Source organism: Labrus mixtus, chromosome 10 (assembly GCF_963584025.1).
Source record: "Labrus mixtus chromosome 10, fLabMix1.1, whole genome shotgun sequence".
Lineage (NCBI taxonomy): Eukaryota > Metazoa > Chordata > Actinopteri > Labriformes > Labridae > Labrus > Labrus mixtus.
Window position 1 is genome coordinate 10,762,372 of NC_083621.1, and position 26,274 is coordinate 10,788,645.

The 26,274-nt window shown below is 41.9% G+C and overlaps 7 protein-coding genes across 22 annotated transcripts in view; all 7 read right to left on the reverse strand.

The window, feature by feature from the left end:
- Nucleotides 1-26,274, reverse strand: part of LOC132981948 (protocadherin gamma-A11-like) — a 292,678-nt gene that overhangs the window by 139,630 nt on the left and 126,774 nt on the right. Inside the window, exon 1 of one of the 16 annotated variants that reach the window (XM_061048094.1) lies at nucleotides 916-3,510. The exons of 14 other annotated variants lie outside the window; for them this stretch is intronic. In XM_061048094.1, coding sequence (XP_060904077.1) covers nucleotides 916-3,354 — 2,439 coding nt within the window. In that variant the 5' untranslated portion in view covers nucleotides 3,355-3,510. Of the gene's footprint in view, nucleotides 1-915; nucleotides 3,511-26,274 lie in introns of those variants that run through there. One more of the 16 variants, XM_061048104.1, reaches the window with a different exon arrangement.
- Nucleotides 6,989-9,436, reverse strand: LOC132981962 (protocadherin beta-16-like). Its single transcript, XM_061048145.1, has one exon. The coding sequence runs from the start codon at nucleotides 9,434-9,436 to the stop codon at nucleotides 6,989-6,991; it is 2,448 nt and encodes an 815-aa protein (XP_060904128.1).
- On the reverse strand, nucleotides 10,150-12,799 carry LOC132981955 (protocadherin beta-16-like). The gene has a single exon (XM_061048137.1). The coding sequence runs from the start codon at nucleotides 12,673-12,675 to the stop codon at nucleotides 10,165-10,167; it is 2,511 nt and encodes an 836-aa protein (XP_060904120.1). The 5' UTR covers nucleotides 12,676-12,799; the 3' UTR covers nucleotides 10,150-10,164.
- LOC132982543 (protocadherin beta-16-like) lies at nucleotides 13,519-16,353 on the reverse strand. The gene has a single exon (XM_061049098.1). It carries the CDS (start codon nucleotides 15,973-15,975, stop codon nucleotides 13,519-13,521), a length of 2,457 nt encoding a protein of 818 aa, XP_060905081.1. The 5' UTR covers nucleotides 15,976-16,353.
- On the reverse strand, nucleotides 16,676-19,653 carry LOC132981937 (protocadherin beta-16-like). The gene has a single exon (XM_061048080.1). It carries the CDS (start codon nucleotides 19,256-19,258, stop codon nucleotides 16,760-16,762), a length of 2,499 nt encoding a protein of 832 aa, XP_060904063.1. The 5' UTR covers nucleotides 19,259-19,653; the 3' UTR covers nucleotides 16,676-16,759.
- On the reverse strand, nucleotides 19,931-22,442 carry LOC132982544 (protocadherin beta-16-like). The gene is made up of 4 exons (XM_061049099.1): nucleotides 22,158-22,442; nucleotides 21,389-21,400; nucleotides 20,103-20,858; nucleotides 19,931-19,939 (listed from the first exon to the last, which is right to left on the reverse strand). Exons 1-4 carry the CDS (start codon nucleotides 22,440-22,442, stop codon nucleotides 19,931-19,933), a joined length of 1,062 nt encoding a protein of 353 aa, XP_060905082.1.
- On the reverse strand, nucleotides 22,898-26,182 carry LOC132981940 (protocadherin gamma-A1-like). Its single transcript, XM_061048083.1, has one exon. It carries the CDS (start codon nucleotides 25,679-25,681, stop codon nucleotides 23,225-23,227), a length of 2,457 nt encoding a protein of 818 aa, XP_060904066.1. The 5' UTR covers nucleotides 25,682-26,182; the 3' UTR covers nucleotides 22,898-23,224.

A 26,274-nucleotide genomic window follows, 5' to 3' on the forward strand; every position in this document is an offset into this window, starting at 1 on the left:
CTCTGCTCATTGAAACAGTCAGTCAATGATGTATCAACAGCGGCGCTCAGAGCCCATCCAGGGTAATGTTTGTGTGGGTATCTCAGTATGAAAACTTTAAATGTTCTATCGAAAGATAAATGCTCTCTTTCCCCTTTTTTTGTTTAAATTTAAAGCTTTAAATAGGCAATGTCTATTTTTTTTAATGGCCAGGTCTGGCTTCACAGCAGCATCTCAACTGTAAAATCATACTGATATAATGTAAGTCCATTTAAGCATCACCCCGTTCAAAACACTTCAGTTATAGATGAGGATCTATATAATGATATTAAATGTATGTGAGGGTTATACAAACAAATCGAAGTACATTATAAAAACTATAAAAGAATACGAACACTAAGAAATAGGCTGAAAAAAATGTATTATGGTTATTATTATATTTTATGTTCAAACGTGAATTATATTACCTCGTGGAGAGACTTCTTGACATTCTGACTGTGACACTATTTCCAACTGTTGATTCAGACCTTGAGACTTCCCGTTAATTAAAAGAAAGATGCAAAATTGTTGAAGCCACTGAGACTGATGTGGGTTCAAAACTTAAACTTTTGAGGACAGTATAAGTATTTGGGGGTTTGTCTAGCAGAGCAACATCCGGATAGAGGTCAGTGTGATTCTATGGCGCATATAGGGTTAACCAATATGGTATTATAATGAAGTAATGCTGCCGTTTGATTTAAGACGAAATAGCTCGCCTTTCATGGCAACACGTGCAAAAGGAAAACATAAATAATCCATCTAATGCTTCAGCACCACGGACAGCGAAAAAAGATTGCCACTCTGTTTCTCAAACAGTGCTCCAAGTACTTAACCAACGTTAAAAAAAACATCAATATCAGAAGAAATAGAAAGGAAGAAAACTAATTTGTCACTCACCAATGTTGACATTTGAGAGCAGTTGCCTGTTATTTGCTTTTCCACCTGTGGTGATTCCGAATCGGTTGCATCAACGCTGACAAGACTCTGACTCATCGGCTGCATATATTTCATGTCACTCTTTCTGGAGTCCGTCGTCCTGCACACCTCGTAATTGTACACGTGCTGGAGAGTCCCTGTGCCCAAAGTGTCTGAGTAACGTGGTGGATAATATGGAATCACAGGGAGGTTGGAGTGAAACAGGGTGCGAGACTGTCTCCATCTGTAGATTTTCACTGATATAATAACCACTACACACGTGATGAAGAGGAAGGACACTACAGCCAAAGCCAGCACTAAGTAAAAAGTCAGGTTGTCATTGTACTCCTTGTCGTGTGTAAAGTCAGTGAACTCAGACAGCACTTCAGGGAAGCTGTCCGCCACCGCCACGTTAACAATGACTGCAGCTGAACGAGACGGCTGCCCGTTGTCCTCCACTATAACAGTCAGTCTTTGTTTCACAGCATCTTTATCATTCACTTGACGGATAGTTCTGATTTCTCCATTCTGTAAGCCCACTTCAAACAGCGCCCTGTCTGTGGCTTTCTGCAGTTTATACGAGAGCCAGGCATTTTGTCCAGAGTCCACATCAACAGCCACCACTTTAGTCACCAGGTAACCCACATCTGCTGCACGAGGCACCATCTCAGCCACCACTGATCCACCAGTCTGGACTGGGTACAGGACCTGAGGGGGGTTATCGTTCTGGTCCTGGATCACTATGTTTACTGTCACGTTGCTGCTGAGTGGAGGGGAGCCTCCATCCTGCGCTTTGATTGTTAGCTTAAGTTCTTTGATTTGTTCATAATCAAACGAGCGCAGAGCATGTAAAACGCCAGTGTCAGAGTTTATGGACACATAGTTGGACACTGGATTACCGCTGATTTGTGGGTACTCCAGGAAATAGGAGATTCTCGCGTTTTGACCCCAGTCAGAGTCCTGAGCACTTACAGTTGTAATGGACACTCCAGGGGAATTATTCTCTGTGATGTAAGCTGAATATACGTTTTTAATGAACACTGGTCCGTTGTCGTTTACGTCAGATATTCTAAGTTGCAATGTGACAGAGCTAGAGAGAGGAGGAGACCCTGAATCGGTGGCTTCTATAGTAATATCGTATTCAGAAGTAGTCTCCCTATCAAAACGCTGATCCGCCACTAGATTATAGTAGTTCGTTAATGAAGATTCGATTCGAAACGGATGCGTTTTGTCGATGGTACATTTTATTTGTCCATTTTTCTCTGAATCAGCGTCTTTGACATTGAGAACAGCTATTGTTGTCCCGAGAGGGGAATCTTCTGATATGGTATTAGTAAATGACATGATATTGATTACTGGAGCATTATCATTGATGTCACTGACATCAATTATTACTTTACTTGTCCCAGTCAAACCTCCTTGGTCCTTGGCCTCCAGTCTAAGTTCATATTTTTTATCTTTTTCGAAGTCAATGAGTCCAGCAACTGATATCACACCCGTGTTTTCATCTATTTTAAACGTATCGACGGTTGTGCCTTTTGTTTTTGAAAAACTGAATATTATTTCCCCATGAGCGCCAATGTCTGCATCAGTTGCGTTTACTTTCGATATATATGTTCCCACGGGGGCGTTTTCTTTGACAGAGGCCCTATACACTGACTGGTTAAATTCAGGGGCATTGTCGTTTGCGTCTAAGACAAATATATTTATATTCACCGTCCCAGATCTCTGTGGGTTTCCACCATCAACAGCTATTACTTTGAGAGGGAGGTTGGAGTGCTCTTCTCTGTCCAATGGCTTTTGCAGCACCAGTTCAGCATATTTACTACCGTCTGGATTTGCATATTGTTTCAAAATGAAAAAATTATTTGGGGACAGAAGGTAATTTTGCAAAGTATTAAGTCCAACGTCAGGATCCACGGCGCTTTCAACGGGGAATTTCGATCCAAGTGTGGCAGATTCGCTTATTTCAAAATGCATATCATTATTTGGAAAGAAGGGGCTGTTGTCATTTATATCTAAAATTTCTACCGTGACACGGTGAAGTTCAATTGGACTTTCGAGAATTATTTCAAAACTGAAGCTACATGGTGTGACGTCTCCGCAGAGCTGCTCTCGGTCTATTCTCTCGTTCACGACCAGAGTCCCTTTGTCTGTCTTCAGCTCGGTGTACTGGATGTTTTCCCCGCTCACGATACGGGCACGGCCAGAACGAAGCCTTTTCATATCTAGACCGAGGTCTTGTCCCACATTACCGATAAGAGATCCCTTTTTCATCTCCTCAGGAATAGAATAACGAATCTGAGCTGACACTCTATTACCAAAACAACAAAGCAAAATAATGAATCCCATTTGACATTGTAATAGTAAAGGCGATCGCCATCTTACGCCTTTAGCGGAGGGTTGTCCCATTGCAGCCATATCAGATACAATAGACGGTGCGTCCCAACTTGAAGAAAAAAGCCAGAGCTTGAAATCCAGCTCAAATAAATTGCACAACTATAAGAAAACACGTCTCTCCTTGTGTATTCCAAAGGTGAATCTGTGCAAAAACTGCATTCCCAATCTCTGTCCTCTCGGAAGGAGTGTATCTCTCCTGTCATGCTACAGTGCAATAGTGAGGGAGGGAAAAAGGCTTCATGACAATACTAAAAACGTTTTGCTGACCAACAGCGTCACTTAGAGTCCAAAATCTGAACACGCTTCACTGGGACTTAAATCTAAATTCTTCACTTGTGAATGCATACAGCTAATACTCAAATAGTCAGCGGTAAAGAATATAATTGCCTTATGTGTTATGTTAAAAAAAGAGTTGTGTTAAACAGTTGAAAAAACAGTACAAAGAAGTACCCCAACTTCCTTATCACCCCACCTTATAGTCCGTTAGAGAAATCATACTACAACAAGAGGAAATATGTGACTTTTACATAGAGGACTTTCGCTTTCCCCGTCAATGAAACAAGCAGCAATGCAAACGTATTGAAAACTGTGTGGAAATCACATTACAACAAACCATATTTAATTCAAAAAAGACTATTTATTGTACCACACCATTCCAAGCTATAATATAAACTAAAGGAGAACGTTTGAGTCATATTCAGTAAAAACAATTAAGTAATTAAATGAAAAATACATAAAATCAATAAGTAAAAATAATTAGCAGATTACTGATAGAAACATGAAAGAGGTATTGTTATTGCAGCCAAAGTTCATTCAAAAAACGTTTTGACAGATTTCTGTGAGTCACTTTATATCCCAATAATGAGAGGTTTGAATTCAAAGTCAGGAGGGAGTGAATCCTGAGATTTTTGGGGCACAGACCAGTGATTGTATATTAGACACAGTAGACAAATATTAATATCCTCCAGAGGAGAGTCTGGTTCGTTGTAGATGTTATTTTCACTCTGTATACACTGCAACAATCCTATCAGGTGGAAGAGATAAAGAATTGTGTATCCAATCTAAGATGAGAAATCACAGGAACAAAACAATATAACCTAGCGGAAGATTAGGTTGAAAAAGGGCATTTGTCCCTTTACACGTGTATCATTTCCCCTTAAAAATGAACTCTGAAACTCTCAATGCAACAACATTAAATTGATGTATTTGTGAAATGATATGACATTGTAGCATCAAATCACCGTTGATGTAGGTATGTAGGAACTTTTTAAAAAAAACTTTAAATGCAAATTAAGCATGTGGTGAAAATGTAGCTGCTGTCCATGGTACTGAAAATGTCAGTATAGATCGAAATGGTTCCCTATCAGTGAAACCAAACACAAAAAGCAGAACACCAGCAGATAGACAGGAAACATTATTTAACTGACCTCTAGAGGAGAGTCTGGTTCATCCAGGATGCTCTTCTCACTCTGTATCCGCTGCATGGTTCCTGTAGAACTGGGGTCAATTATAAGCACGTTCTGACTACCAGCTCTGCCGAACTTACAGTCACTCTTTCTGGAGTCAGTCGTCCTGCACACCTCGTAATTGTACACGTGCTGGAGAGTCCCTGTGCCCAAAGTGTCTGAGTAACGTGGTGGATAATATGGAATCACAGGGAGATTGGAGTGAAACAGGGTGCGAGACTGTCTCCATCTGTAGATTTTCACTGATATAATAACCACCACACACGTGATGAAGAGGAAGGACACTACAGCCAAAGCCAGCACTAAGTAAAAAGTCAGGTTGTCATTGTACTCCTTGTCGTGTGTAAAGTCAGTGAACTCAGACAGCACTTCAGGGAAGCTGTCCGCCACCGCCACGTTAACAATGACTGCAGCTGAACATTCTATTACAACTTTACATGAATCCGTTAAACCTCCCTGATCCTTTGCATCGATTCTAAGCTCGTATTTTTTATCCTTCTCAAAATCCATTGGACCTGAAACATATAAGGCACCAGTTACTTGATCAATAGACAGCAAATCAGCTACATTGCTCTTCACGTTTGAAATTGAATATGTGATGTAACTATTTGATCCGGTATCTGCATCTGTAGCATTTACAGAAAAAATATGAGTGCCCTTTGCTGCATTCTCAATCACCGTTGCTTTATAAACTGACTGGTTAAACACAGGCGCATTGTCATTTGCATCAAGAACATTTATGTTTATATTCACTGTGCCAGATCTCTGTGGACTCCCACCATCTACTGCTAAAAGCTTTAAAGACAGATGTGGCACTTCCTCTCTGTCTAATTGCTTCTGAAGCATCATCTCTGCATATTTACTCCCGTCAGGATTTACATGCTGCTTTAAAACAAAATTGTCGTTTGAGGTTAAAACATAATTCTGAAGACCATTGACGCCAACATCAGGGTCCTCTGCACTGTCAAGCACAAATCGCGCCCCGAGGACAGCAGACTCGCTTATATCTAACATAATGTCAGATTTCATAAATACCGGGGGGTGATCATTTACATCTAAAACTTCAATTGTTATGTGATGCAACTCCATAGGATTTTCCAAAATTATTTCAAAGCTGAAGCTGCAAGGTTCGACCTCTCCACAAAGCTGCTCTCGGTCTATTATTTCTTTCACGACGAGAATCCCTTTGTCTGTCTTCAGCTCGGTGTACTGGATGCTATCTCCGGTCACGATACGGGCCCGCCCTGAACGGAGCCTTTTCATATCCAAACCTAGATCCTGTGCTACATTTCCGATAAGAGAGCCCTTCTTCAACTCCTCTGGTATAGAGTACCTGATCTGACCAGCAGCGAAGTTGAAAAAGAAAAGCAAAATGAGAAACATTACCCGCGGAGATCCATCATACAATCGCCATTTGCAGAGAGGTTGCGTATACGCCATTTCAAAAAGAGGACCGGGTAACGAAGATAAAAAAAGAAACCGAATCCTCCAGTCTGATGGCAATGCAGTCAACTCTACCAGATGTGTTTCGTCGAAATATTATAACGAGGAAAAAAAGCAGACTCTTAACTCTTTAAGGCATTGATTTCACGAGTACCATGCGTTTCATGACGATCACTCAAAGCCTACGTCAGCGGTATGTTAGAAAGGCAGGCCTTAACTGCAGCGCAGACTTTACTTTCCATTTATGTTATTGTTCAACAGCGTCACTTAGAGTCCAAAACGTGAACAACAAATGGTTTGGAAAAGGAAGTAACTATCAAATGAGTATACCATGGGAATCAGAATTACTGTAGGTAACATTAGTGGATTAAAATAATACATTAAAATCATTTTGAGATTAATTTTGCATGTTAAATTGGATTTGGAAATGATGATACACTTGCCAAATAAACAAACCTATAAAGATGAACTAACACCGATGATAACGACAAAGAAGGATATAATTCTAATTATAGACATTTCAATGGGAAAGCTTAAAAAATGACAGCAATAGTGATTTAAAGAAATGAGGACAGAAAAATGTAATCAAGCCATAAGCACCTTCTATTAAAGATGAGCTGTACGCAATGACGTGATGGGAAAAAAAGCCCACATACATAAGTGAAAAGACTGCAAAATAGCACCCAAGATTGAAAAACATTTTGCTGTTGCAAAAAAATCCTTAGAAAACTAATAAGAAGGCAGTTTCACCTCACCTCTAGAGGAGAGTCTGGTTCATCCAGGATGCTCTTCTCACTCTGTATCCGCTGCATGGTCCCTGTAGAACTGGGGTCCATTATCAGCACGTTCTGACTACCAGCTCTGCCGAACTTACAGTCACTCTTTCTGGAGTCAGTCGTCCTGCACACCTCGTAATTGTACACGTGCTGGAGAGTCCCTGTGCCCAAAGTGTCTGAGTAACGTGGTGGATAATATGGAATCACAGGGAGGTTGGAGTGAAACAGGGTGCGAGACTGTCTCCATCTGTAGATTTTCACTGATATAATAACCACCACACACGTGATGAAGAGGAAGGACACTACAGCCAAAGCCAGCACTAAGTAAAAAGTCAGGTTGTCATTGTACTCCTTGTCGTGTGTAAAGTCAGTGAACTCAGACAGCACTTCAGGGAAGCTGTCCGCCACCGCCACGTTAACAATGACTGTAGCTGAACGAGACGGCTGCCCGTTGTCCTCCACTATAACAGTCAGTCTTTGCTTCACAGCATCTTTATCATTCACTTGACGGATAGTTCTGATTTCTCCATTCTGTAAGCCCACTTCAAATAGCGCCCTGTCTGTGGCTTTCTGCAGTTTATACGAGAGCCAGGCATTCTGTCCAGAGTCCACATCAACAGCCACAACTTTAGTCACCAGGTAGCCCACATCAGCTGCACGAGGCACCATCTCAGCCACCACTGATCCACCAGTCTGGACTGGGTACAGGACCTGAGGGGGGTTGTCGTTCTGGTCCTGGATCACCATTTTCACTGTCACGTTGCTACTGAGTGGTGGGGAGCCTCCATCCTGCGCTTTGACCACGAAAACCAGTTGTTTCAGCTGCTCATAATCAAATGAACGCACTGCGTGCACTACTCCGCTTTCTGCATTAACTGAGAAAAAACCAGAAACTGGAGATCCACCGATATTAGTGTCCTCCAGAATATAAGATATTCTGGCGTTTTGGTTTTCATCAGGATCTCTGGCCCTTAGTGTGATAACAGACACACCTGGAGAGTTATTCTCTGTGATAAACGCATTATAAACACCTTGTGGAAACACTGGTGCATTATCGTTGACATCAGAGACCTTCAAATGAAAGGTTCTCTTTGACGAGAGAGGAGGCATACCTGCATCTGTCGCAACTACAGTGATGTTATACTCTGAAACACTTTCACGATCTAATACAGTATCTGTGACCAAAGTGTAATAATTTCTTAAATTGGATTTAATCTTAAAAGGTGCATTTTCTTCAATTCTACAGGTCACTTGTCCGTTATCACCTGAATCAAGATCTTTAACATTTATGATCCCAATAGTTGTTCCAGGAGGAGAGTCCTCTGACACAGGACTAGTGAATGACATCATGCTAACAGCGGGGGTGTTGTCATTTACATCACTAACTTCAATTATTACTTTGCTTGAATCAGTCAATCCTCCCTGATCCTTTGCCTCGATTCTAATTTCGTATTTTTGTTCCTTTTCATAATCAATTGAACCTGTAACTAGAATTACACCTGTTTTTCCATCTACTGTGAAGATATCACTGACACCACTGTTTAGGTCTGAAAAATAGTACGTTACAATACTGTTTGATCCGTTATCTGCGTCACTAGCATTAACAGTGGTAACGTAAGTGTCTTTTGGAGAGTTTTCCATCACTGTAGCTTTGTACACAGATTGGTTAAAAACAGGTGCATTATCATTTACATCCAGAACAACGATATCTATATCTACTGTACCAGATCTCTGCGGCGATCCACCGTCTACGGCGATCAGCTTCAGAGATAGTTTAGGATTTGTCTCTCTGTCTAAAGGCTTCTGTAACACCATTTCAGCATATTTCTTCCCATCTGCATTCGAGTTTTGTTTCAGAACAAAATGATCATTCTCAGACAGAAAATATTCTCTGAGTCCATTTACACCCACATCAGGGTCTTCTGCCCTCGTCAAAGGAAAACGGGCACCTATATTAGCTGATTCACTGATTTCAAAATTGATTCTATCTCTTTTAAAAGTTGGCGAGTGATCATTTATGTCTGTTATTTCAACTGTAATCTGATGTAGCTCCATAGGGTTTTCTAAAATCACCTCAAAGCTGAAACTGCACGGTGTGACGTCTCCGCAGAGCTGCTCTCTGTCTATTCTCTCATTCACGACCAGAGTCCCTTTGTCTGTCTTCAGCTCGGTGTACTGGATGTTTTCTCCGGTCACGATACGGGCCCGCCCTGAACGGAGTCTTTTCAGATCCAAACCTAGATCCTGAGCTACATTACCGATTAGGGAGCCTTTCTTCATCTCCTCCGGGATTGCATATCGGATATGTCCACCGACCATTTGGTTGAGATACAAGAAGAAAACGAGCAGCAGCCAGTTTTGTCCGCAGCCAGTTCGCCATTTCACGCAAAGACCGAAGGGAAGTATTCCACATGCCATGGTCCAAGAATCACACAAATACTATCGCGGCAATCCAAGCACACGAAATATCCTTCACTGTAGAAAACTCTAAAGAGGTTGATTCTGGTTTGTTATCATCCGAAAAGAGATGTCAGATCATGCGAGTCTTTTCGCCCCTGTCAGCCCACATGAAGCACACTACCAATCGCTCTCTCACAGGATAGACTGGTGAGGGAGGGGACTGTTTAGTGATGCCCTGTAGCTTAAATTGGATTGACCAACAGCGTCCCTTAGAGTTCAAAATCAAGAATGCCATGTAACACAGAATAATTTCAGCAAATATTGTATGGTTGCCCTCATTTGACTGGACAATCATACAAATAATTTGTCAGAAAATTCACATTCTACTTCTCAAAAATAACCCTTGTAATAGCAATTCATTTCAGATGTTATTATTGATGTTAAGTCTAAATTGGTCACTAAGTGAAAAAAAAAATTGCGATGCTCTTGACATTTTCTCAAATATAACAAAATACCAAGAAAGAAGGAAAAAAATATGTTTCAGTTAAAGTATAAGTGGATGGAGAAATTGAGAAAATTAGATACAAAAAATATATGAAAATTAGTTTTCAACAATCACAAGTTGATTTCCATGATGTCACCAACAATGTGAAAACGTGTAAAAAAAACAAATAAAGCAGTAAGTACACCGTATAAGTTACGCAGAATACAACGCTGTCCAAGGTGCTGAATGCAAAGGAAGAACGTCACCGAACAATATATTTAAACACGGAAAAATACAAAGAGGCACAGAGGATAAATTCTTTCAGTAAACTAACCTCTAGAGGAGAGTCTGGTTCATCAAGGATGCTCTTCTCACTCTGTATCCGCTGCATGGTCCCTGTAGAACTGGGGTCCATTATCAGCACGTTCTGACTACCAGCTCTGCCGAACTTACAGTCACTCTTTCTGGAGTCAGTCGTCCTGCACACCTCGTAATTGTACACGTGCTGGAGAGTCCCTGTGCCCAAAGTGTCTGAGTAACGTGGTGGATAATATGGAATCACAGGGAGGTTGGAGTGAAACAGGGTGCGAGACTGTCTCCATCTGTAGATTTTCACTGATATAATAACCACCACACACGTGATGAAGAGGAAGGACACTACAGCCAAAGCCAGCACTAAGTAAAAAGTCAGGTTGTCATTGTACTCCTTGTCGTGTGTAAAGTCAGTGAACTCAGACAGCACTTCAGGGAAGCTGTCCGCCACCGCCACGTTAACAATGACTGCAGCTGAACGAGACGGCTGCCCGTTGTCCTCCACTATAACAGTCAGTCTTTGTTTCACAGCATCTTTATCATTCACTTGGCGGATAGTTCTGATTTCTCCATTCTGTAAACCCACTTCAAACAGCGCCCTGTCTGTGGCTTTCTGCAGTTTATACGAGAGCCAGGCATTCTGTCCAGAGTCCACATCAACAGCCACCACTTTAGTCACCAGATAGCCCACATCTGCTGCACGAGGCACCATCTCAGCCACCACTGATCCACCAGTCTGGACTGGGTACAGGACCTGAGGGGGGTTATCGTTCTGGTCCTGGATCACCATTTTCACTGTCACGTTGCTACTGAGTGGTGGGGAGCCTCCATCCTGCGCTTTGACCACGAAAACCAGTTGTTTCAGCTGCTCATAATCAAATGAACGCACTGCGTGCACTACTCCGCTTTCTGCATTAACTGAGAAAAAACCAGAAACTGGAGATCCACCGATATTAGTGTCCTCCAGAATATAAGATATTCTGGCGTTTTGGTTTTCATCAGGATCTCTGGCCCTTAGTGTGATAACAGACACACCTGGAGAGTTATTCTCTGTGATAAACGCATTATAAACACCTTGTGGAAACACTGGTGCATTATCGTTCACATCAGAGACCTTCAAATGAAAGGTTCTCTTTGACGAGAGAGGAGGCATACCTGCATCTGTCGCAACTACAGTGATGTTATACTCTGAAACACTTTCACGATCTAATACAGTATCTGTGACCAAAGTGTAATAATTTCTTAAATTGGATTTAATCTTAAAAGGTGCATTTTCTTCAATTCTACAGGTCACTTGTCCGTTATCACCTGAATCAAGATCTTTAACATTTATGATCCCAATAGTTGTTCCAGGAGGAGAGTCCTCTGACACAGGACTAGTGAATGACATCACGCTAACAGCGGGGGTGTTGTCATTTACATCACTAACTTCAATTATTACTTTGCATGAATCCGTCAATCCTCCCTGATCTTTTGCATCGAGTCTGAGCTCAAATTTTTTATCCTTTTCATAATCCACAGCACCTTTAATAAAAATAGCACCCGTTCTTCCATCAACTGTGAACATATCACGAAGACCACTGTTTAGGTCTGAAAAATAGTACGTTACAATACTATTTGAGCCGTAATCTGCGTCACTAGCATTAACAGTGGTAACGTAAGTGTCTTTTGGAGAGTTTTCCATCACTGTAGATTTGTACACAGATTGGTTAAAAACAGGTGCATTATCATTGGCATCAAGAACAACGATATCTATATTTACTGTACCAGATCTCTGCGGCGATCCACCGTCTACGGCGATCAGCTTGAGAGATAGTTTAGGATTTGTCTCTCTGTCTAAAGGCTTCTGTAACACCATTTCAGCGTATTTCTTCCCATCTGCATTCGAGTTTTGTTTCAGAACAAAATTATCATTATCAGACAGAAAATATTCTCTGAGTCCATTTACACCCACATCAGGGTCTTCTGCACTCGTCAATGAAAAACGAGCACCTACATTAGCTATCTCACTGATTTCAAAATTGATTCTATCTCTTTTAAACGTTGGCGAGTGATCATTTATGTCTGTTATTTCAACTGTAATCTGATGTAGCTCCATAGGGTTTTCTAAAATCACCTCAAAGCTGAAACTGCACGGTGTGACGTCTCCGCAGAGCTGCTCTCGGTCTATTCTCTCATTCACGACCAGAGTCCCTTTGTCTGTCTTCAGCTCGGTGTACTGGATGTTTTCTCCGGTCACGATACGGGCCCGCCCTGAACGGAGTCTTTTCAGATCCAAACCTAGATCCTGAGCTACATTACCGATTAGGGAGCCTTTCTTCATCTCCTCCGGGATTGCATATCGGATATGTCCACCGACCATTTGGTTGAGATACAAGAAGAAAACGAGCAACAGCCAGTTTTTTCCGCAGCCAGTTCGCCATTTTACGCAAAGACCGAAGGGAAGTATTCCACATGCCATGGTCCAAGAATCACACAAATACTATCGCGGCAATCCAAGCACACGAATTATCCTTCACAGTAAAAAACTCTAAAGAGGTTGATTCTGGTTTGTTATCATCCGAAAAGAGATGTCAGATCATGCGAGTCTTTTCGCCCCTGTCAGCCCACATGAAGCACACTACCAATCGCTCTCTCACAGGATAGACTGGTGAGGGAGGGGACTGTTTAGTGATGCTCTGTAGCTTAAAATGGATTGACCAACAGCGTCCCTTAGAGTTCAAAATCAAGAACGCCATGTATCACAGAATCATTTATCCAAATATTACATGGTTGATCTCATTTGACTGGTAAATCATCTACATATTGTAAAAGAAAATTCACATTATTTTCCTCTAAAATAACCATTGGAATACAAATTAGTTTAAAACTCATCTTAAAAAAGACAAGATTTAGGAAATCAAGTCTAAATTGGTCAAAAAGTGAAATAAACATTGCAAAGCTCATCACAGGTTTTAACCAATAATAAAATACCCCCCACATCTACTATCTTTGAACAGGGTAACAACTTAAACAAGAAGAAAAAACTTGAGTTTGGTGAAACTATACAAGTAGAATGAGAATTGTTAAAGTTAGTTGATAAAATTATATACTAACATGATTTCAACAATAACCAGTTGATTTCCATAAAGTCACTCTGGATGTCACCAACACTGTGCAAAATGTTTAAAAAAATAACTAAGTTGGAAGTGCCCAATACACTTAAGCAGAATACTACGCTGTCCAAGGTGCTGAATACAGAGAAAGAACGTCACCAACCAATATATTTAAACACGGAAAGATACATAGAGGCAGAGAGGATAAATTATTTCAGTAAACTAACCTCTAGAGGAGAGTCTGGTTCATCAAGGATGCTCTTCTCACTCTGTATCCTCTGCATGGTCCCTGTAGAACTGGGGTCCATTATCAGCACGTTCTGACTACCAGCTCTGCCGAACTTACAATCACTCTTTCTGGAGTCCGTCGTCCTGCACACCTCGTAATTGTACACGTGCTGGAGAGTCCCTGTGCCCAAAGTGTCTGAGTAACGTGGTGGATAATATGGAATCACAGGCAGGTTGGAGTGAAACAGGGTGCGACACTGTCTCCATCTGTAGATTTTCACTGATATAATAACCACTACACACGTGATGAAGAGGAAGGACACTACAGCCAAAGCCAGCACTAAGTAAAAAGTCAGGTTGTCATTGTACTCCTTGTCGTGTGTAAAGTCAGTGAACTCAGACAGCACTTCAGGGAAGCTGTCCGCCACCGCCACGTTAACAATGACTGCAGCTGAACGAGACGGCTGCCCGTTGTCCTCCACTATAACAGTCAGTCTTTGCTTCACAGCATCTTTATCATTCACTTGGCGGATAGTTCTGATTTCTCCATTCTGTAAGCCCACTTCAAACAGCGCCCTGTCTGTGGCTTTCTGCAGTTTATACGAGAGCCAGGCATTCTGTCCAGAGTCCACATCAACAGCCACCACTTTAGTCACCAGGTAGCCCACATCTGCTGCACGAGGCACCATCTCAGCCACCACTGATCCACCAGTCTGGACTGGGTACAGGACCTGAGGGGGGTTGTCATTCTGGTCCTGGATCACCATTTTCACTGTCACGTTGCTACTGAGTGGAGGGGAGCCTCCATCCTGCGCTTTGACCACGAAAACCAGTTGTTTCAGCTGCTCATAATCAAATGAACGCACTGCGTGCACTACTCCGCTTTCTGCATTAACTGAAACATAACCAGAAACTGGAGATCCACCGATATTAGTGTCTTCCAGAATATAAGATATTCTGGCGTTTTGGTTTTCATCAGGATCTCTGGCCCTTAGTGTGATAACAGACACACCTGGAGAGTTATTCTCTGTGATAAACGCATTATAAACACCTTGTGGAAACACTGGTGCATTATCGTTCACATCAGAGACCTTCAAATGAAAGGTTCTCTTCGACGAGAGAGGAGGCATACCTGCATCTGTCGCAACTACAGTGATGTTATACTCTGAAACACTTTCACGATCTAATACAGTATCTGTGACCAAAGTGTAATAATTTCTTAAATTGGATTTAATCTTAAAAGGTGCATTTTCTTCAATTCTACAGTTCACTTGTCCGTTATCACCTGAATCAAGATCTTTAACATTTATGATCCCAATAGTTGTTCCAGGAGGAGAGTCCTCTGACACAGGACTAGTGAATGACATCACGCTAACAGCGGGGGTGTTGTCATTTACATCACTAACTTCAATTATTACTTTGCTTGAATCCGTCATTCCTCCCTGATCCTTTGCCTCGATTCTAATTTCGTATTTTTGTTCCTTTTCATAATCAATTGAACCTGTAACTAGAATTACACCTGTTTTTCCATCTACTGTGAAGATATCACTGACACCACTGTTTAGGTCTGAAAAATAGTACGTTACAATACTATTTGAGCCGTAATCTGCGTCACTAGCATTAACAGTGGTAACGTAAGTGTCTTTTGGAGAGTTTTCCATCACTGTAGCTTTGTACACAGATTGGTTAAAAACAGGTGCATTATCATTGGCATCAAGAACAGCGATATCTATATTTACTGTACCAGATCTCTGCGGCGATCCACCGTCTACGGCGATCAGCTTCAGAGATAGTTTAGGATTTGTCTCTCTATCTAAAGGCTTCTGTAACACCATTTCAGCGTATTTCTTTCCATCTGCATTCGAGTTTTGTTTCAGAACAAAATTATCATTATCAGATAGAAAATATTCTCTGAGTCCATTTACACCCACATCAGGGTCTTCTGCCCTCGTCAATGTAAAACGGGCACCTACATTAGCTGATTCACTGATTTCAAAATTGATTCTATCTCTTTTAAACGTTGGCGAGTGATCATTTATGTCTGTTATTTCAACTGTAATCTGATGTAGCTCCATAGGGTTTTCTAAAATCACCTCAAAGCTGAAACTGCACGGTGTGACGTCTCCGCAGAGCTGCTCTCGGTCTATTCTCTCATTCACGACCAGAGTCCCTTTGTCTGTCTTCAGCTCGGTGTACTGGATGTTTTCTCCGGTCACGATACGGGCCCGCCCTGAACGGAGCCTTTTCATATCCAAACCTAGATCCTGAGCTACATTACCGATTAGGGAGCCTTTCTTCATCTCCTCCGGGATTGCATATCGGATATGTCCACCGACCATTTGGTTGAGATACAAGAAGAAAACGAGCAGCAGCCAGTTTTGTCCGCAGCCAGTTCGCCATTTCACGCAAAGACCGAAGGGAAGTATTCCACATGCCATGGTCCAAGAATCACACAAATACTATCGCGGCAATCCAAGCACACGAATTATCCTTCACAGTAGAAAACTCTAAAGAGGATGATTCTGGTTTGTTATCATCCGAAAAGAGATGTCAGATCATGCGAATCTTTTCGCCTCTGTCAGCCCACATGAAGCACACTACCAATCGCTCTCTCGCAGGATAGACTGGTGAGGGAGGGGACTGTTTAGTGATGCTCTGTAGCTTAAATTGGATTGACCAACAGCGTCCCTTAGAGTTCAAAATCAAGAACGCCATGTAACACAGAATCATTTCTGCAAATATCATATGGGTGCTAGCATTTCACTGTTAAATGTCACAAAAATATTCTAAATAAAATAAACCTTTTAGTCCCAAAAAGACCCTTTGGAATACCAACTTATTTTATACTAATCTTAAAAAAAGACACTAGTTTGGATTTTAAGTCTAAATTCGCCACTAGGTGAAATAAATTTGCAGTGCTCATTACAGGTTTTAAGAAATAATAAAATACCCAAAACATCTTCTATCTTTTAACAGGGTAACAACTACAAAAAAAGAAAACGGTATGGTGAAACTATGGAAGTTGAATGAGAATTGTTCAAGTCAGTTGTTAAAATTATATACATGTTTTCAACAATCACCAGATGATTTCCATGAAGTCACTCCGAATGTCACCAACACTGTGCAAAACGTATGACAAAATAACTAAGTAGGAGGTACCCTATATAAATTACGCAGAATACGACGCTGTCCAAGGTGCTGAAAATAAAGGAAGAGCGTCACCTACCAATGTACGAAAAGATTTATATCGGCACAGAGGATAAATAACATCAGTAAACTAACCTCTAGAGGAGAATCTGGTTCATCCAGGATGCTCTTCTCACTCTGTATCCTCTGCATGGTCCCTGTGGAACTGGGGTCCATTATCAGCACGTTCTGACTACCAGCTCCGCCGAACTTACAGTCACTCTTTCTGGAGTCAGTCGTCCTGCACACCTCGTAATTGTACACGTGCTGGAGAGTCCCTGTGCCCAAAGTGTCTGAGTAACGTGGTGGATAATATGGAATCACAGGGAGGTTGGAGTGAAACAGGGTGCGAGACTGTCTCCATCTGTAGATTTTCACTGATATAATAACCACGACACACGTGATGAAGAGGAAGGACACTACAGCCAAAGCCAGCACTAAGTAAAAAGTCAGGTTGTCATTGTACTCCTTGTCGTGTGTAAAGTCAGTGAACTCAGACAGCACTTCAGGGAAGCTGTCCGCCACCGCCACGTTAACAATGACTGTAGCTGAACGAGACGGCTGCCCGTTGTCCTCCACTATAACAGTCAGTCTTTGTTTCACAGCATCTTTATCATTCACTTGGCGGATAGTTCTGATTTCTCCATTCTGTAAGCCCACTTCAAACAGCGCCCTGTCTGTAGCTTTCTGCAGTTTATACGAGAGCCAGGCATTCTGTCCAGAGTCCACATCAACAGCCACCACTTTAGTCACCAGGTAGCCCACATCAGCTGCACGAGGCACCATCTCAGCCACCACTGAGCCACCAGTCTGGACTGGGTACAGGACCTGAGGGGGGTTGTCATTCTGGTCCTGGATCACCATTTTCACTGTCACGTTGCTACTGAGTGGTGGGGAGCCTCCATCCTGCGCTTTGACCACGAAAACCAGTTGTTTCAGCTGCTCATAATCAAATGAACGCACTGCGTGCACTACTCCGCTTTCAGCATTAACTGAGACAAAACCAGAAACTGGAGATCCACCGATATTAGTGTCTTCCAGAATATAAGATATTCTGGCGTTTTGGTTTTCATCAGGATCTCTGGCCCTTAGTGTGATAACAGACACACCTGGAGAGTTATTCTCTGTAATAAACGCATTATAAACACCTTGTGGAAACACTGGTGCATTATCGTTCACATCAGAGACCTTCAAATGAAAGGTTCTCTTTGACGAGAGAGGAGGCATGCCTGCATCTGTCGCAACTACAGTGATGTTATACTCTGAAACACTTTCACGATCTAATACAGTATCTGTGACCAAAGTGTAATAATTTCTTAAATTGGATTTAATCTTAAAAGGTGCATTTTCTTCAATTCTACAGGTCACTTGTCCGTTATCACCTGAATCAAGATCTTTAACATTTATGATCCCAATAGTTGTTCCAGGAGGAGAGTCCTCTGACACAGGACTAGTGAATGACATCACGCTAACAGCGGGGGTGTTGTCATTTACATCACTAACTTCAATTATTACTTTGCATGAATCCGTCAATCCTCCCTGATCTTTTGCCTCGATTCTAATTTCGTATTTTTTGTCCATTTCGAAATCAATTGAACCTGTAACTAGAATTACACCTGTTTTTCCATCTACTGTGAACATATCATGAAGACCACTGTTTAGGTCTGTAAAATAGTACGTTACAATACTATTTGAGCCGTAATCTGCGTCACTAGCATTAACAGTGGTAACGTAAGTGTCTTTTGGAGAGTTTTCCATCACTGTAGCTTTGTACACAGATTGGTTAAAAACAGGTGCATTATCATTTGCATCGAGAACAACAATATCTAGATTTACTGTACCAGATCTCTGCGGTGATCCACCGTCTACGGCGATCAGCTTCAGAGATAGTTTAGGATTTGTCTCTCTGTCTAAAGGCTTCTGTAACACCATTTCAGCGTATTTGTTTCCATCTGCATTCGAGTTTTGTTTCAGAACAAAATTATTATTATCAGACAGAAAATATTCTCTGAGTCCATTTACACCCACATCAGGGTCTTCTGCACTAGTCAATGGAAAACGAGAGCCAATATTAGCTATCTCACTGATTTCAAAATTGATTCTATCTCTTTTAAACGTTGGCGAGTGATCATTTATGTCTGTTATTTCAACTGTAATCTGATGTAGCTCCATAGGGTTTTCTAAAATCACCTCAAAGCTGAAACTGCACGGTGTGACGTCTCCGCAGAGCTGCTCTCGGTCTATTCTCTCATTCACGACCAGAGTCCCTTTGTCTGTCTTCAGCTCGGTGTACTGGATGTTTTCTCCGGTCACGATACGGGCCCGCCCTGAACGGAGTCTTTTCAGATCCAAACCTAGATCCTGAGCTACATTACCGATTAGGGAGCCTTTCTTCATCTCCTCCGGGATTGCATATCGGATATGTCCACCGACCATTTGGTTGAGATACAAGAAGAAAACGAGCAGCAGCCAGTTTTGTCCGCAGCCAGTTCGCCATTTCACGCAAAGACCGAAGGGAAGTATTCCACATGCCATGGTCCAAGAATCACACAAATACTATCGCGGCAATCCAAGCACACGAATTATCCTTCACAGTAGAAAACTCTAAAGAGGATGATTCTGGTTTGTTATCATCCGAAAAGAGATGTCAGATCATGCGAATCTTTTCGCCTCTGTCAGCCCACATGAAGCACACTACCAATCGCTCTCTCGCAGGATAGACTGGTGAGGGAGGGGACTGTTTAGTGATGCTCTGTAGCTTAAATTGGATTGACCAACAGCGTCCCTTAGAGTTCAAAATCAAGAACGCCATGTAACACAGAATCATTTCTGCAAATATCATATGGGTGCTAGCATTTCACTGTTAAATGTCACAAAAATATTCTAAATAAAATAAACCTTTTAGTCCCAAAAAGACCCTTTGGAATACCAACTTATTTTATACTAATCTTAAAAAAAGACACTAGTTTGGATTTTAAGTCTAAATTCGCCACTAGGTGAAATAAATTTGCAGTGCTCATTACAGGTTTTAAGAAATAATAAAATACCCCAAACATCTTCTATCTTTTAACAGGGTAACAACTACAAAAAAAGAAAACGGTATGGTGAAACTATGGAAGTTGAATGAGAATTGTTAAAGTCAAATGTTAAAATTATATACATGTTTTCAACAATCACCAGATGATTTCCATGAAGTCACTCCGAATGTCACCAACACTGTGCAAAACGTATGACAAAATAACTAAGTAGGAGGTACCCTATATAAATTACGCAGAATACGACGCTGTCCAAGGTGTTGAAAATAAAGGAAGAGCGTCACCTACCAATGTACGAAAAGATTTATATCGGCACAGAGGATAAATAACATCAGTAAACTAACCTCTAGAGGAGAGTCTGGTTCATCCAGGATGCTCTTCTCACTCTGTATCCGCTGCATGGTCCCTGTACAACTGGGGTCCATTATCAGCACGTTCTGACTACCAGCTCCGCCGAAATTACAGTCACTCTTTCTGGAGTCAGTCGTCCTGCACACCTCGTAATTGTACACGTGCTGGAGAGTCCCTGTGCCCAAAGTGTCTGAGTAACGTGGTGGATAATATGGAATCACAGGGAGGTTGGAGTGAAACAGGGTGCGAGACTGTCTCCATCTGTAGATTTTCACTGATATAATAACCACCACACACGTGATGAAGAGGAAGGACACTACAGCCAAAGCCAGCACTAAGTAAAAAGTCAGGTTGTCATTGTACTCCTTGTCGTGTGTAAAGTCAGTGAACTCAGACAGCACTTCAGGGAAGCTGTCCGCCACCGCCACGTTAACAATGACTGCAGCTGAACGAGACGGCTGCCCGTTGTCCTCCACTATAACAGTCAGTCTTTGTTTCACAGCATCTTTATCATTCACTTGGCGGATAGTTCTGATTTCTCCATTCTGTAAGCCCACTTCAAACAGCGCCCTGTCTGTGGCTTTCTGCAGTTTATAGGAGAGCCAGGCATTCTGTCCAGAGTCCACATCAACAGCCACCACTTTAGTCACCAGGTAGCCCACATCTGCTGCACGAGGCACCATCTCAGCCAGCACTGAACCACCAGTCTGGACTGGGTACAGGACCTGAGGGGGGTTGTCGTTCTGGTCCTGGATAATCATTTTCACTGTCACGTTGTTACTGAGTGGTGGGGAGCCTCCATCCTGCGCTTTGACCACGAAAACCAGTTGTTTCAGCTGCTCATAATCAAATGAACGCACTGCGTGCACTACTCCGCTTTCTGCATTAACTGAGACAAAACCAGAAACTGGATATCCACCGATATTAGTGTCTTCCAGAATATAAGATATTCTGGCGTTTTGGTTTTCATCAGGATCTCTGGCCCTTAGTGTGATAACAGACACACCTGGAGAGTTATTCTCTGTGATAAACGCATTATAAACACCTTGTGGAAACACTGGTGCATTATCGTTCACATCAGAGACCTTCAAATGAAAGGTTCTCTTTGACGAGAGAGGAGGCATACCTGCATCTGTCGCAACTACAGTGATGTTATACTCTGAAACACTTTCACGATCTAATACAGTATCTGTGACCAAAGTGTAATAATTTCTTAAATTGGATTTAATCTTAAAAGGTGCATTTTCTTCAATTCTACAGGTCACTTGTCCGTTATCACCTGAATCAAGATCTTTAACATTTATGATCCCAATAGTTGTTCCAGGAGGAGAGTCCTCTGACACAGGACTAGTGAATGACATCACGCTAACAGCGGGGGTGTTGTCATTTACATCACTAACTTCAATTATTACTTTGCATGAATCCGTCAATCCTCCCTGATCTTTTGCCTCGAGTCTGAGCTCAATTTTTTTGTCCTTTTCATAATCAATTGAACCTGTAACTAGAATTACACCTGTTTTTCCATCTACTGTGAACATATCACGGAGACCACTGCTTAGGTCTGAAAAATAGTACGTTACAATACTATTTGAGCCAAAATCAGCGTCACTAGCATTGAGGGTGGTTACATGAGTTTCTTTTGGAGAGTTTTCCATCACTGTAGCTTTGTACACAGATTGGTTAAAAACAGGTGCATTATCATTTACATCTAGAACAACGATATCTATATTTACTGTACCAGATCTCTGCGGTGATCCACCGTCTATGGCGATCAGCTTCAGAGATAGTTTAGGATTTGTCTCTCTGTCTAAAGGCTTCTGTAACACCATTTCAGCGTATTTGTTTCCATCAGCATTCGAGTTTTGTTTCAGAACAAAATTATCATTGTCAGACAGAAAATATTCTCTGAGGCCATTTACACCCACATCAGGGTCTTCTGCCCTCGTCAGTGAAAAACGAGCACCTGCATTAGCTGATTCACTGATTTCAAAATTGATTCTATCTCTTTCAAACGTTGGCGAGTGATCATTTATGTCTGTTATTTCAACTGTAATCTGATGTAGCTCCATAGGGTTTTCTAAAATCACCTCAAAGCTGAAACTGCACGGTGTGACGTCTCCGCAGAGCTGCTCTCGGTCTATTCTCTCATTCACGACCAGAGTCCCTTTGTCTGTCTTCAGCTCGGTGTACTGGATGTTTTCTCCGGTCACGATACGGGCCCGCCCTGAACGGAGCCTTTTCAGATCCAAACCAAGATCCTGAGCGACATTACCGATTAGGGAGCCTTTCTTCATCTCCTCTGGGATTGCATATCGGATATGTCCGCTGACCATTTGGTTGAGATACAAGAAGAAAACGAGCAGCTGCCAGTTTTGTCCGCAGCCAGTTCGCCATTTCACGCAAAGACCGAAGGGAAGTATTCCACATGCCATGGTCCAAGAATCACACAAATACTATCGCAACAATCCAAGCACACGAAATATCCTTCACTGTAGAAAACTCTAAAGGGGTTGATTCTGGTGTGTTATCATCCGAAAAGAGATGTCAGATCATGCGAGTCTTTTCGCCTCTGTCAGCCCACATGAAGCACACTACCAATCGCTCTCTCGCAGGATAGACTAGTGAGGGAGGGGACTGTTTAGTGATGCTCTGTAGCTTAAATTGGATTGACCAACAGCGTCCCTTAGAGTTCAAAATCAAGAACGCCATGTTACACAGAATCATTTCTGCAAATATTACATGGTTTCTCTCATTTGACTGCTCATCACAGGTTTTAACGAATAATAAAATACCCCACAATCTTCTATCTTTAAACACGGTCAAAACTAGAAAAAAAAAAAAACTTGAGTTCGGCGAAACTATAGACGCTGAATGAGAATTGTTCAAGTCAGTTGTTAAAATTATATACATGTTTTCAACAATCACCAGTTGATTTCCATGAAGTCACTCTGAAAGTCACCAACACTCAACAACGTGTAACAAAATAACTAAGTAGGAAGTACCCCATATAAATTACACAGAATACGACGCTGTCCAAGGTGCTGAATACAAAGGAAAAACGTCACCAACCAATATATTTAAACACGGAAAGATACAAAGAGGCACAGAGGATAAATTATTTCAGTAAACTAACCTCTAGAGGAGAGTCTGGTTCATCCAGGATGCTCTTCTCACTCTGTATCCGCCGCATGGTCCCTGTACAACTGGGGTCCATTATCAGCACGTTCTGACTACCAGCTCTGCCGAACTTACAGTCACTCTTTCTGGAGTCAGTCGTCCTGCACACCTCGTAATTGTACACGTGCTGGAGAGTCCCTGTGCCCAAAGTGTCTGAGTAACGTGGTGGATAATATGGAATCACAGGGAGGTTGGAGTGAAACAGGGTGCGAGACTGTCTCCATCTGTAGATTTTCACTGATATAATAACCACTACACACGTGATGAAGAGGAAGGACACTACAGCCAAAGCCAGCACTAAGTAAAAAGTCAGGTTGTCATTGTACTCCTTGTCGTGTGTAAAGTCAGTGAACTCAGACAGCACTTCAGGGAAGCTGTCCGCCACCGCCACGTTAACAATGACTGCAACTGAACGAGACGGCTGCCCGTTGTCCTCCACTATAACAGTCAGTCTTTGCTTCACAGCATCTTTATCATTCACTTGGCGGATAGTTCTGATTTCTCCATTCTGTAAGCCCACTTCAAACAGCGCCCTGTCTGTGGCTTTCTGCAGTTTATACGAGAGCCAGGCATTCTGTCCAGAGTCCACATCAACAGCCACCACTTTAGTCACCAGGAAGCCCACATCTGCTGCACGAGGCACCATCTCAGCCACCACTGATCCACCAGTCTGGACTGGGTACAGGACCTGAGGGGGGTTGTCGTTCTGGTCCTGGATAATCATTTTCACTGTCACGTTGCTACTGAATGGAGGGGAGCCTCCATCCTGCGCTTTGACCACGAAAACCAGTTGTTTCAGCTGCTCATAATCAAATGAACGCACTGCGTGCACTACTCCGCTTTCTGTATTAACTGAGACATAACCAGAAACTGGAGATCCACCGATATTAGTGTCTTCCAGAATATAAGATATTCTGGCGTTTTGGTTTTCATCAGGATCTCTGGCCCTTAGTGTGATAACAGACACACCTGGAGAGTTATTCTCTGTGATAAACGCATTATAAACACCTTGTGGAAACACTGGTGCATTATCGTTCACATCAGAGACCTTCAAATGAAAGGTTCTCTTTGACGAGAGAGGAGGCATACCTGCATCTGTCGCAACTACAGTGATGTTATACTCTGAAACACTTTCACGATCTAATACAGTATCTGTGACCAAAGTGTAATAATTTCTTAAATTGGATTTAATCTTAAAAGGTGCATTTTCTTCAATTCTACAGGTCACTTGTCCGTTATCACCTGAATCAAGATCTTTAACATTTATGATCCCAATAGTTGTTCCAGGAGGAGAGTCCTCTGACACAGGACTAGTGAATGACATCACGCTAACAGCGGGGGTGTTGTCATTTACATCACTAACTTCAATTATTACTTTGCATGAATCCGTCAATCCTCCCTGATCTTTTGCATCGAGTCTGACCTCAAATTTTTTATCTTTTTCATAATCCACAGCACCTTTAATAAAAATAGCACCCGTTCTTCCATCAACTGTGAACATATCACGAAGACCACTGTTTAGGTCTGAAAAATAGTACGTTACAATACTATTTGAGCCGTAATCTGCGTCACTAGCATTAACAGTGGTAACGTAAGTGTCTTTTGGAGAGTTTTCCATCACTGTAGCTTTGTACACAGATTGGTTAAAAACAGGTGCATTATCATTGACATCCAGAACAACGATATCTATATTTACTGTACCAGATCTCTGCGGTGATCCACCGTCTATGGCGATCAGCTTGAGCGATAGTTTAGGATTTGTCTCTCTGTCTAAAGGCTTCTGTAACACCATTTCAGCGTATTTCTTTCCATCTGCATTCGAGTTTTGTTTCAGAACAAAATTATCATTCTCAGACAGCAAATATTCTCTGAGTCCATTTACACCCACATCAGGGTCTTCTGCACTCGTCAATGAAAAACGAGCACCTGCATTAGCTGATTCACTGATTTCAAAATTGATTCTATCTCTTTTAAACGTTGGCGAGTGATCATTTATGTCTGTTATTTCAACTGTAATCTGATGTAGCTCCATAGGGTTTTCTAAAATCACCTCAAAGCTGAAACTGCACGGTGTGACGTCTCCGCAGAGCTGCTCTCGGTCTATTCTCTCATTCACGACCAGAGTCCCTTTGTCTGTCTTCAGCTCGGTGTACTGGATGTTTTCTCCGGTCACGATACGGGCCCGCCCTGAACGGAGTCTTTTCATATCCAAACCTAGATCCTGAGCTACATTTCCGATTAGGGAGCCTTTCTTCATCTCCTCCGGGATTGCATATCGGATATGTCCACCGACCATTTGGTTGAGATACAAGAAGAAAACGAGCAGCAGCCAGTTTTTTCCGCAGCCAGTTCGCCATTTCACGCAAAGACCGAAGGGAAGTATTCCACATGCCATGGTCCAAGAATCACACAAATACTATCGCGGCAATCCAAGCACACGAATTATCCTTCACAGTAGAAAACTCTAAAGAGGTTGATTCTGGTTTGTTATCATCCGAAAAGAGATGTCAGATCATGCGAGTCTTTTCGCCTCTGTCAGCCCACATGAAGCACACTACCAATCGCTCTCTCGCAGGATAGACTGGTGAGGGAGGGGACTGTTTAGTGATGCTCTGTAGCTTAAATTGGATTGACCAACAGCGTCCCTTAGAGTTCAAAATCAAGAACGCCATGTAACACAGAATCATTTCTGCAAATATCATATGGGTGCTAGCATTTAACTGTTAAATGTCACAAAAATATTCTAAATAAAATAAACCTTTTAGTCCCAAAAAGACCCTTTGGAATACCAACTTATTTTATACTAATCTTAAAAAAAGACACTAGTTTGGATTTTAAGTCTAAATTCGCCACTAGGTGAAAAAGGATTGCAGTGCTCATTACAGGTTTTAAGAAATAATAAAATACCCCAAACATCTTCTATCTTTTAACAGGGTAACAACTACAAAAAAAGAAAATGGTATGGTGAAACTATAGAAGTTGAATGAG